Source organism: Sceloporus undulatus, unplaced genomic scaffold, assembly GCF_019175285.1.
Source record: "Sceloporus undulatus isolate JIND9_A2432 ecotype Alabama unplaced genomic scaffold, SceUnd_v1.1 scaffold_14, whole genome shotgun sequence".
In the NCBI taxonomy this organism is placed as follows: Eukaryota; Metazoa; Chordata; class Lepidosauria; order Squamata; family Phrynosomatidae; genus Sceloporus; species Sceloporus undulatus.
In genome coordinates, this window is record NW_024802936.1 from 563,841 (window position 1) to 576,118 (window position 12,278).

The 12,278-nt window shown below is 38.1% G+C and overlaps 2 protein-coding genes across 11 annotated transcripts in view; one reads left to right on the forward strand and one right to left on the reverse strand.

Annotated features, from left to right (window-relative positions):
* LOC121917304 (N-acetyltransferase ESCO1-like) overlaps positions 1-2,613 on the forward strand; it is a 22,166-nt gene extending 19,553 nt beyond the window's left edge. The window contains exons 6-7 of the mRNA XM_042443154.1: positions 806-993; positions 1,471-2,613. Coding sequence (XP_042299088.1) covers positions 806-993; positions 1,471-1,618 — 336 coding nt within the window. The 3' untranslated portion in view covers positions 1,619-2,613. The remainder of the gene's footprint in view (positions 1-805; positions 994-1,470) is intronic.
* Positions 2,614-3,477: 864 nt separating this feature from the next.
* The window catches only part of LOC121917279 (GREB1-like protein), a 148,398-nt gene continuing 139,597 nt past the window's right edge, over positions 3,478-12,278 (reverse strand). For 9 of the 10 annotated variants that reach the window (XM_042443070.1, XM_042443072.1, XM_042443076.1 and 6 more), the window contains 3 exons: positions 10,237-10,437; positions 9,631-9,769; positions 3,478-8,056 (listed from right to left, as the gene is read on the reverse strand). In XM_042443070.1, coding sequence (XP_042299004.1) covers positions 7,893-8,056; positions 9,631-9,769; positions 10,237-10,437 — 504 coding nt within the window. In that variant the 3' untranslated portion in view covers positions 3,478-7,892. The remainder of the gene's footprint in view (positions 8,057-9,630; positions 9,770-10,236; positions 10,438-12,278) is intronic. The other variant, XM_042443074.1, reaches the window with a different exon arrangement.

Genomic DNA, 12,278 nt, shown 5'->3' on the forward strand with positions numbered 1-12,278 from the left:
CAGTTTCTCAACGTCCTTTTTAAATTGTGGTGCCCAGAACTGGACACAGTATTCCAGGTGGGGCCTGACCAAAGCAGAATATAGTGGCACTATATCCCTTGATCTAGACACTATATTTTTATTGATGCAGCCTAAAATTACATTGGCCTTTTTATCTGCTGCATCACACTGTTGACTCATGTTCAACTTGTGGTCTACTTGGACTCCTAGATCCCTTTCACACGTAGTTTCATTCAGCCAGGTGTCCCCCATCCTATATCTGTGCATTTCATTTTTCCACCCCAAGTGCAGTACAGTACCTTACATTTCTCCATGTTGAATTTCATTTTGTTAGCTTTGTCCCAGCTTTCTTGTCTATTCAGGTCAGTTTGGATTTTGATCTTGTCCTCTGGGGTGTTAGCTACTCCTCCTAATTTGGTGCCATCTCCAAATTTGGGACGTGGGCTTACTTTCTGCGGATGCTTGAATCTGCAGAGGGCTGACTGTTGTATAAAAATCGATTGTGGGCTACACTAACTGTTCAGAGGGGAGAAACCCTAGAGGACATACCCCAGTGTCATTCCAAAAGAGCACATTGTGGGGAGCCCCTACTGACCCTTAGCATTTCCTGTCAACTGATTTTTCAGTTGTATCCATCTTCCAATTTACATATGGAAATCAAAATTGCCAAAGAGTCACTGTACAACAAATAACGCACGCTTTATGAAGAAGTAGCCATTAAAACATCTGATACTGAATTGAACTTGTACACTATTAGCAATTTTGATTATATCAATAAAATTCATGTCAATTCTCATTTCTCAAGGGGTATAGAGTTATTGAAGAAAAGATTCCAGAGGTTAGTACAGAAAATGAGAAAGTCACCTTTGAAAGACAAAAGGCTTGGTGCTGCTCAACATCCCCAGAGCCTGCTCTCTGTGGCATTAGTCGTATCTGGGTGTTTAGCATGATGCGACGGAAGAAAATAGCTTCTCGGATGTTAGAATGCTTGAGGTAAGTACATTTCTCTGTATTAGCATGAACAGAACATTTATAGAGTGCTTCAGAGTATTCGGAGTGTTTAATATAGTATATATTAATTTGAATAACAAAGTTTTCCAAAAAATAACAAAGTTTTCCAAAAATGCAATTGAAAGCTAACTATCAACTGCCGCCCCATTGTTAACAGTACTGCTGTTACTTCAGGGTCATTATTATTACTAGACTCAAGAGAGCAGAAGTTCCTATTTCAGAGGTTGTAGAGAGAGTTGGAAAGGCTAGAGGAAAGGCAAGAAAAGAAACTGCAGTGCCTAGTTAACTGCTTTTTGTTATGAATGAAAGTGGTAAAAGGGCAGTATTTTCATAGTTGATACGTTTTAAGAATGTCTTCATTGGCATCTTTTTTGGTTCATGAATAATATTGATCAATAGAAAGACAGCTGTTTTAAAAAGATTTGTATTGTTCCATGATTTAATTTTTTCTTTTAACAGGAGCAACTTCATATATGGCTCATACTTGAGCAAGGAAGAAATCGCTTTTTCTGATCCTACCCCTGATGGGAAGCTGTTTGCAACACGATACTTTGGTACTAGTCAGTTCCTGGTATATAATTTTCTCAGTGGACAACAACCTGTTTAAAGTGGAACTTGTTAAAATTTGTTGCCTGGCTATGGATGTTGACCAAGAGAATGAAACACTTATTAGCAGTGAACTCAGGAGTAGTAACAACCAAAAGGTGGTTGCTATATTTTATTAAAACAGTAAACAGTGCAGAGGTAGGATGGGTTTTTTAAAGTTATTTTTATAAAAATTGTATGTATTATCTATAGTAACTTAGTCATGTTTACATGCAGCGTATAATTGTTCATAGTGGACTGTCAACTAGTGCAAGAACTGTGGTCGCCTTTTAAGTACATTTTGAAGTTCACAGTATAGTAATACACCAGAGCAGTGAAAGTGTGCTCTTGAGTAAAGGCTTATCATGTTGGTATAGAAGCAAAGGCACTGCATCCTCAAGAAATTATTCCTAATATCAGAAACGGTCCATGACATGACACATTGTTTCATTGTGTATGGAATGGATTTTAAAAAACAACAACAACCCAGGAATGTCAGACTAGCCTCCAAAGAGGAAGAATGGTCTCAGCTTGTTCAATAGGATATTGGAGTGGGCCCTTGGTATCCTCTGGAATGTGGTTCCAGGACCCCCTGTGAATACCAAAATCCAGGGATGCTCAAGTCCCATTATTTACAATAATGTAGTAAAATAGTGTCGTTTGTATCTAATGGCAAAAATCAAGGTTTGCTTTTTGGATTTTTCTTTTTCTTTTCTTTCTTTCTTTTTTTTTTTACAAAATCATTTTCAAGCCATGGATGGTGAAATCTGTGAATGCAGAATCTGGGGATACAGATGGCCAACTGTACCTTCATCTGTGGACTTCACTTTGTCACTTTAAACCTCTCCAGTTTCAGAGGGGGGATATGTTGAAATAACTACTGTGGCCTTTCTTGACCTGTATATAATGTAGATTAAAACTAAACTATTTGATAATTTTTGAATAATGTACTAATGATAAATGCGTTTAAGAAGTTACTTTGATATGGTTGAATATTAAAAACTAATTGAAACAGTCTCACTTGTATATCAAATGATTTGGGAATGATTATCACTTGCAGTCATAGTTATATCTTTGAGACGTAAGAGGTCGTGGTCCTTGTCACTCCTGCAATGTTCCTAAAATTTGCCTGCCAGAATCAAATCAGGGGTGTATTGTTCAGCATCCTGTTTCCAAAGGTCTTAGTCATATGTATACTCTTGGCATGAAGAAATGACTTGAAGAAATACAAACAGTTCTTCAGGAATACAGTGAAACCTAATATCACTACTGCAATTGCTACCATATTTATATGTACTTAAATATCTTAATCTACATTGAAGTACCAACTTCTAATCAAGAAATAATACTCAACAATTCAACTCAGTTTGTCTTTAAGATACTAAAAATATTTGCTGATACCATAGTAAGTACACTAAATATGTGCTTAACTCTGACAAGAATTTTAAAAGGGCTCTTCACCAAATACATGTTCGATGTTGAGAAACTTTATACAACTAAAAATAGGACAGACTCTTTTAAAGTAATATAACATTCATTGAATTTAATGAAAGAACATTATAAACATACTATAGCCACAACAGCAGACAACTTCAGTTCAAAGAATAAAATGTGAGGTAGACTGACTAGTGAAGCTAAATTCACCGAGTTTTGGTTAAGAGTTTATATTAAGGACTGCTTCACACCTGATGAGCTTCCTACATGGACTGTAGCAGACAAATGAGCAGTGTGTGATCAACATACATGATGGCTGCACACATTAAACGAACAAGCTTCATTTATATACCGCTTCATACCACCTAAGCAGTGTATAAGTGGTTTACAACTGTAAGCTAATTTGCCCCAACAATCTGGGTACTCATTTTAGTGACCTTGGAAGGATGCAAGCCTGAGTTGAGCTTGAGCCCTTTTGCTGGTCTTGAATTCACAACCTTGTGGTTTTGAGTGAGTGGCTGCAGTACAGGCATTTAACCACTGCGCCACCAGGGCTCAGTTTATTACATACACAGGCTTTGGGAAGCTATAGCCAAGTTTGCATGTAATGTAGTAGCTGAAATCCAGTGTCGTACTGATGCTGCAGTAACAGCCTAACAGAACTTTCTCTGCTCTTTCCTCATGTAGCCCTCTTTACCACCTGAAAATGACTCCATAGGTTTTCCCAGCCTTCTAGAGCAGGTGTTTGGGTGCATGGGACTGCAGTGAGGAGGAGTTCCTAATTCTGCTGATGGAAGTACTTCTACCAGCAGCTGTGGTCTTCCATTGGATTCTGGCCTTTGTCATTATCTTATGGTTAAATTATAGTTTTATGTGCATTCTCCCTCCCATAGGGAGAAGAGTTAATGTGTGTAGGAAACTGGTCAAGTGAAAATCAGTCCTAAGAACACAACATTTAACCCCTTTTCAGAGATCACAGAAATCACTGCATAAATTACAGAGATATGCGAGCAATTTATTTATAATTACAGATTACATTCAGTATAACCTGTGACCTGTCACCTACTCATTTTGAACAAGTCTGCAGGTAAAATAATGCTGGCCTATTGAATACATTCATGTCATTCTCTTGCTGGTGAGGCTTGTAACAAAAATAACAACATGGTAGCATTTGGTAAGTTGCGCTGATTTGTTTCTCCCATATATCATCTCAAAGAGGACGTATTAATGTATCACCTTGATTACTGTGTGAATACACTTACTAAAAAGGTTCCAATCCAAACTCTTCTTTCTTATCTTAGTCACATTGTTTTGAATAATCAATTGTTCTTGTCCAATATAGGAGAAAGCATTTAGGATCTTTCCACACAATCATACAAAGCTTTCCTTAGTGAAATGATGAGTAGTGAATGAATAGTGAGTAGTGAACCTGTATGCATCCAACAGTGATAAACAAAACAACAAAAATCATAGTTCTGCACAAGTTGCTCAACAGGGAGTGCACAAGTAGAAATTCTTTTTTTTAAAAAACGAATAAACCTTGCCTGATCTGGATAGTACTTGAGTGTAAATGCTTCATGCAACTGTTTTTTTTTTTATCTAAATGCATTTCTTAAAAAAAGCAACATGTCTACAAAGTGATGGATTGTGTAAGGATAAGAAAATACAATACCTAGGATATAGTACATTTTTCTGGGAACTTGTTCAGAAACAAACAAACACATTCTCACAAATGTGGCCCCATACCCCCAAATTGTGTGAAAAGGCCCTTAGTCTCCAAGTTCCCAGCCTACAGAGATGTCTGTACCTCCTTTACCTAGGGTCTAATTATGTAAGTCTCAGCACCTGGAATTTTTAAGAACTTAGTGCAAACATCAAATATACAAAGAAGATTTTGAAAGCTTTACGGCTGCAAAATTTGCAAGAAAATGGCAGCTCTTTGGAAACTCACAAACTACATTCATATTATGTAGGTATTAAATTCAATCAACAACTAGAACAATGTTACCCCTAGAATGTCAGTACAGTATTTGTCATGCATCTGTAGGCTGTCCAGTGAATACAGCAGTCTTAACAGCCTCTAACTGTAACTGGTATATAAGCATCTACCAACAATGTAAAAGTATTCACTAAATTATAAGGCAGATTTTGTATGGGTACAAAAAATCCCAAATAATCTATACTAAAGTAAACAGTTGTTCATTTGAAATATGCTACATTTAAGTAAAACTATAATAAAAACAATTGGTTTGAAAACCATTACTTCCCTTTTCAACTTCAATATATTATGCTTTTTGTTATTTGTAAACAGCTTTTTCACAAGGTAAAAAAAGTTGCATTATTTAACACTTTGTTCTAAATGCAGCTTTGGCAGGTGCTTCTTAACTGAATGCAGGTACATGTGTAAAGCATAACAGATATAATGCACCAAATGAATATAATTTTCACCATCATATGAAACAGGCTGCCATTCTTAAAACATTTGTGCAACACAAAGAAGTGTGAGGATGTGTGTGAAGGAAGAACTATCAATATAATAAAGGATAACTGAGAGAAGCTGATGGGGGGGGGTATCTGATTAGGGAGCAGGAAAAAGAAAATGAATTTACCGCATCACTGCTAACTACAGTATGAAGACCTGATTGTACTAAACTTATTTAAATTTAAACTCAGAATATTTCACAGCACAAAGTGCTGGTGCAAAGAAATTCATTCTAAAATAATTCAGTGCCTACTTAAATAATGTTATTTTGACACACCTTTCCTTTTCAAACAGGCCAAAAGCATGTTGTTCCAGTCAGACACACATGCAGTACTTGCATGCGAAAGATTTTCAGTAGACTTTAGTTGTCCTCATTCTCCCACAGAAGAGGCAGATATGCAGACAGTGTAAGCAAGCACTGCAGATGGAGAGGGTCTTTGTGCCTCTTCCACAGCCCTCATTGTCAAGTTTCTTCTGAGGAATACTCAATATGTTTTAGGTAAGGGATATTAGATCACATAGAAGTATTCAAAAAGGTTACTAACTTTCCCTTTCTTTCACTCTACCTGCATATCCTTATGTCATGTAAGGGTGAAGAAAACAAGGCTACATGAGTCAGTGCGACTGATGCTTGGATCAAATCTTAAGCCTTTAAAACAAACTGGTCAACTTTTCCAGGTGTGTTCAAGACATTTACAAAAAGATGGCTCATGTTGTGGTCCCAACTCACTTGAAAGTGAATTCTAAATAATATAATGGCTATAATCATGTAAGTGATAATACACCTTTTGTGGGGGGTGCTGCGCAAGAAAGTACCCAGTACCTCATTGTATATCACCCCTTGTCCTGCCTGTAGAATGGCAGCTGTGGGGTTGCAGGCACAGTTTTTCTCCCACTGCTGATTAGTGGGTGTGTGCATGCCCAGATGTGTTCCCACTGTCCTTGAGCACCTGGGGAAGAAGGAGCCATCATATTCTGAGGTGAGAAATAAAAAACACCATGTTCTCTATATGCACGAACATGGCCCAGGGGCCAGTGGCATGGGAGACAGAGCTGCTGGGCAGTTAGGAGATGGGGGCCAAGACACAACCATCACCCCACCCCGCCCCTAGTCAGTGCCATAAGTATGCTGGTGGGAACTTGCACTCTGACAGTATTCTTGCTGAATCTTAGCTGTTAGCTGCAACAGCCTGTGGTTTGCTTTGTTTTTGTCATTAACTGCATCATGAACCATGATGCCTAATTTCTGTTTGATGATCTATCCATCCTTAGGGGAACAGTAAATGCTCTCAATAAGAGAGCATAAATAGTGTAGAGTGTTCTTTACTCAAAGGACCAGTGGCTCAAACGAGACACTGACTGCAGATGATTATAATGCTTGTAATCAACAAATTTCTGCCATGTAAGGTTGCTTAGACACTTCAAAACAGTATCTGATAACACACTGAGGATGGAATTATTTTGATGGAGTTTAAATACTCTGCGGAGACAGTATGCATAAGCAATCTTCTTCACCTGGCTGATAGATGCTTTTCAAACTACAGTTAAGTATAATCTGTATGCAGAAAAAGGTTTCTGCGTGCAGCTTTTGTGTGTATGTCTGTGTGTGTAATTTTCTATACTGACATAGAAGAAGCTGATACTGTTCAGGGGATCAGTTCTGTCCGTGCATAAGGATATCTGGATTCAGATCAACAATGGGTACCCAAAAGTTGTTAACCAAACCTGCATTTGCGTACAATGCCTGCTGTACATTCATTGATTTGTTCAGGCTTATGTAGTAAACTTTTAAACTTTTGTGGAAATTTTGCCAAAACAAATTCAATACATATAAAATTACAAACCTTAAGCTAACACTGCACAGAAAGTGAACAAAGATTACTCTTTTAAGCACAAACATCTATGATACTTTGTTGTTTCAAACCCCTGAGTTATAACGTATCAAAAGTACAGATACGAAGAGAAACAAAGCATTCCTCAGTATATTATCTTCAAATTATTCCACATTCCTAGTGTGAACCTCATAAAATGTATTCAAGCTGATACAGAGCAAAAGTCAGTTTAATTACCCCTGTTTAACACAGTATGAAGAGCTCAGGAGACTCGGCATCTACACATCTCCTTATTTTGGGCCACAGCTGATATACCATAATGTTCTGTAATGGTGACCCATGAGAAATTAGCTTGAATGAATATTCTTTCCATCATAATAGAAAGAAACATATAAAGACTGGTCCAGAATCTGGGAAATCCTTATAGTAGTGAACATAAGTATTGGTTGCACTTTGCTCCACAGTGATTGTACTTTAAATGAAAGGAGGAAAAAACGCACAATCAGACTTGTCAAGTTTTCTTCTCTTCCTTTGTCATTTTCTCAAGCTTATATATGGCGTCCAGTCAGAAAATAGAGGGGCTTATCATCACTACTGTTAGCAGTTTGAAATTCATCTCTCAGACGAAACTGCCATTCATCTTCCAGCTCTAAACGAACTATAGTTTGACGCAAGGAGCTCCTGTCTTGGCAAATGACACACAGGGTTGCACCTTAGATCCAAAAACAAAATAGTTTATGTCATGATTCAACCGACATGTTTATTTTCTGAAATGTCTTCTGCTAATTGAAAGTATTACCCATATGCAAATAAGATTTACTCCTTAATACAAATCCTTTCCCAAATTAATTTTATAGCATATTTTATGTATTTTGTATCAGAAAACTCTGAGAACTGGATTTCAAATAGCACTCCTGAGAAAACAGGCTCCATATGTTTTTTTTCCTATGGCAATTAATCTAAACGTATGGAAGCACACAAGCCATCATATCACATCACATGATGGCTCATAACAGACTGGGAACCTTCTTTCTCTTGAGCTGTCTTCCTTCAGGGGTAGTCTGTTGGAAACTGCTTGCTGCTGCTTCTGGTGGATGCAGCCATTTTTGGCTCTCTTTGCTGTCTTTTGTTCTCTTGGTTTTCACATTGGTTGTCACCAGCAAACAAAGAGATACAGTAGAGTGCTAAGGCTGCGACTGAGCAATAGTGATGAGGTCCCTCAAACATTGGCTGTAATCCTGTGGGTGTACTGTGTTAGTTGCTGCATTTTTCTAGTGTTGTGCAGCACTCTAGTTGCGAAGGTAGGCAGACACAATCTGTTAAGCTTCAAGCAACCTACACCTCTAATGAATTAATTTCTTCATGGCTACAGCATCTATATCCTCCATCCTCCCACCTACACTGGTATATAGTACTAACAGTATTTTAGCTGTGGGCTAAGATCTCACACTGTCTCAATATAGTATTAATACCTGCTGGCAAAGTTAGCTATGTTATGCTAGCACTACACAATCCCTATACTGAATACCACCAAGGCACACAGTGTATAAGAAATGGTGAATAGCTGTCACATCACTGTTCAATAAGCAATCTACAGAGGCAATATGCAATACACAATGTGCAGTGACACACTACTTTGGTGTGTTACTAGCATTTGCAATGGTTCCACATGTGGAACCCACACCACTATCAGTTCATTTTGCATTGTCCAAAATCATCATCCTATATGTGCAGCACAATTTATGCCTGCATGAGTCACCTACAAGAGTCTGTTCATTGTTTCATCATAGGCTATGACATAATCCTACAACCACACCAGGCAGCTTTCCCATAACTTAATACAAAGGATTAATGGGAATATTGTGTGCAGCATGAAATTTGTCATGTCAAGGCACTTACTGAAGACAATTATTTTTCACTACATTACCAATATTCGAAATAGTAATTCCCACTTCATCTTTAAGTTTGCACTGAAAAAGAATTATCTGTATTAAAAGGATGCTTGTATACATCCTGAGCCTGAGCTGACAGCTGACTATACAATAGGGATGTTTGCTAAGATTCTGGATTTGGTGTATGATAGCAACCTAATTTTGGGGGGATTGAGTACCATGGTTCTCAGATTTAAGTGACACTGGAGAAATAGAAGTGGAGGTGATTGCTGATACCAGCTTCCATTACATTGTGACAGCACCTTTTTTGCAATGCCAATGCTATCTTAGTCTACTCTGCTAAGTAACTATCAAGGAAGCACTAGACAACAGGTCAGTTTAGAAATCACATTACCTTTCAGGAATTTGAACTTCTTGAGAAAATCAGCTCCTACAAAGGAGTCACAAAGATATAGGAGAAGTCCACTGAAAAACACCCCTTCATAGTTGACATTAACAGAGTGTGGCCGTGAACTGACATAGCAAAGAGCTACCTAGACCAGAAAAGGGGAGAAAAGTTACACAGGCTTGAATGTTCTCTTAAATGTTTTATATTTTAAACCCAGCAAATATGCCACCTCCACATTGGTGGTGAATTTCAGTTGCCCATTCAGATCTAGATAAATTTGAATAAATTGAAATTACTATCTCCCCAAAACTATAAGTTAAAAAAAAAAGACGGGAAGAAGTGTTGAAATAACATTTAAAAAGAGAAATGTTAAGAATCCAGAGTAAACCTAAATGTTTTAAGTCATAGAGATGGAAAGGGCCATAGGATCCAAACTGTACCAAATTAAAAAGTGGGACATAATTTATGGGTAGCACTAATCACAAGTTTGATGTAATTCGAGTTCCATTTATAATAATTAAAAACAGTACTAGTGCTACAGCTTCATAAACTGATACTAAGGCCCAAAGGTTCATTTCTATGTGGTTATTTAAAAGATTCTTAGACTTATACCTGAGGCCCAATGTTCAGATAGCAGTCAACAGCCAAAACAGGGTTTTTGAAGTTATGAATGGCCTTCGGGAAAAGCTTGTATGTGGCATGTTGAAGGAACCTCTCTAAAAGGAACTGTGCTGGAGCTGCCAGGAGTGTGTGCTCACTGTCTGGAGCACAGACATACTGAAGAGGCATTATTGGAGTCAAACTCTCTGATACCTATCAAACAAAAAAATGAGAGGTTAAAATGAATTCAGTATGTTGAAAACTAGAAGATGCAACTACATTAAGTTCATCACTATAGTGAGTTCATCAGTTTAAAATTTTGGTCACAATGGCAAGAGTGAGAAAACCTAGGGACAGCTCCTAGCTTGATAGGATCTTTGGCATAGTGACCCCCCCCTCCCATGGCATTAGCTCTCCCCTGCGCCACTTAGTGGTTAGCAATAAAGGAAGCCCAAGTCAGGGATCAGTAGTGTGGGCTTTAGGGGTTCCAGCAATTGTCCAAGGATACTCTATAGTCTGTGTACTAGTACTGGACTAAAGAAATAAAGGTTCTCAAGTCTTAACCCGCTTCCCATTGATTCAAGAAATACAACTTAATATCGGAGGCCTGGACTTCACTCCTCATACTGTATCCCTACACTTTAATTTCTGAGAACAAGGGGGAAAGCCACAAATAGGATCATCTGCAGCAGCACTTGCAGCTAAATACAATCGGCCCTTCTTATACACGGATTTTTTATACACAGATTCAAGCATCCACGGTTTGAAAATGTTCAAAAAAAGTATAAATTTCAAATATCAAATCTTGATTTTCCATTTTTTATAAGGGACACCATTTTGCTATATCATTAGATTAATGGGACTTGAGCATACATGGATTATGTTATACATGGAGGATCTTGGAAACAAACCCCAGCATATAACAAGGTTCCACTGTATAACATATACACATAGTTGTCTTTGACCTCTGGTTGTCAGTCCTGCCATGAGTAGCAGCAGCAAGACTCAAATTGTTGTGGATAAAGATGAGTACATTAGTTGGCTGTCTCATGAAAGCCCAGCGAGGGCAAAGCAGAGATATCCCAGATAGCTCAAGTATGGTTTTTAACTTCACAAACAATGAAATTCTGTGTCATTCATGTTGACCAGGGGTGGACTGACTCTGGCCCCTGATCCCTCCTACTCCCCAGGAATGCCATTTTTTCTGGCAAAAAAAGTGACTTGCTTCTCCTGGAAATCATGTTTGAATAGGTTATATCACTTCCTTTTTCACTGTTTAATGGGACTTACAAACATTCTGGTTTTGTTTCCATTTTTGAGCATTATATGCAATCTCTAGAGGACCCAATGATAGGAAATGGACTCTTTGAGCCCACCAATATTGTCTACTCCCACAGTCTCCAAAATGTCACAGTTGAAAACCAGGACATGTGTGGCCAACCAAGATCAGAGTGTGTTCCAAGATGACAGAAGTTCTTAATGAGGAAGAACACAGGCTAGGATCAGCTGCAACAGTTTCTTTTTGCCTGAGTCTATGGTGAAAGGCAGATTTTGCCCCTTTCCTCTCCTCCTACCTGCTGAGTTGAGTACAAACTACAGTTACACTTTAAACTCAGTTTGCAGTAATTAAAATCAGCGGAGGATATGGAGAATGTGAGAAGAGGAGAGAGAAATGGACATTTTAAAAGCAGTTGAAACAGTGGGACAGCAAAGGATTAATTTGGACCGTGTTTATCAAATCAGAACAGTTGGAGAGTATGTACCCCTTACATAAGCTGTCCAGCTATCAAAAGTACATAGTGTGTTTTAGGAGAGTTAGCAAGGGGACAATAACTAAACTAAAAACAAACAAACAGAAAACCCTCCAAAAATAAATGGTTGAGACAAAGGCTTTGGAATAAGGGAGAGCATAGGCCGGATGAACCAGTGAAAGTCACCCCAGTCTCAAGAAAATTATTCTCTCCTTCCTTCCATAAGTACTAGTCTGTACTAGACTGTAAACCTATGGGTCCATTCTTGTCTTTTAAGCCTAGCTGCTTAAGGGGTTCTGTTAA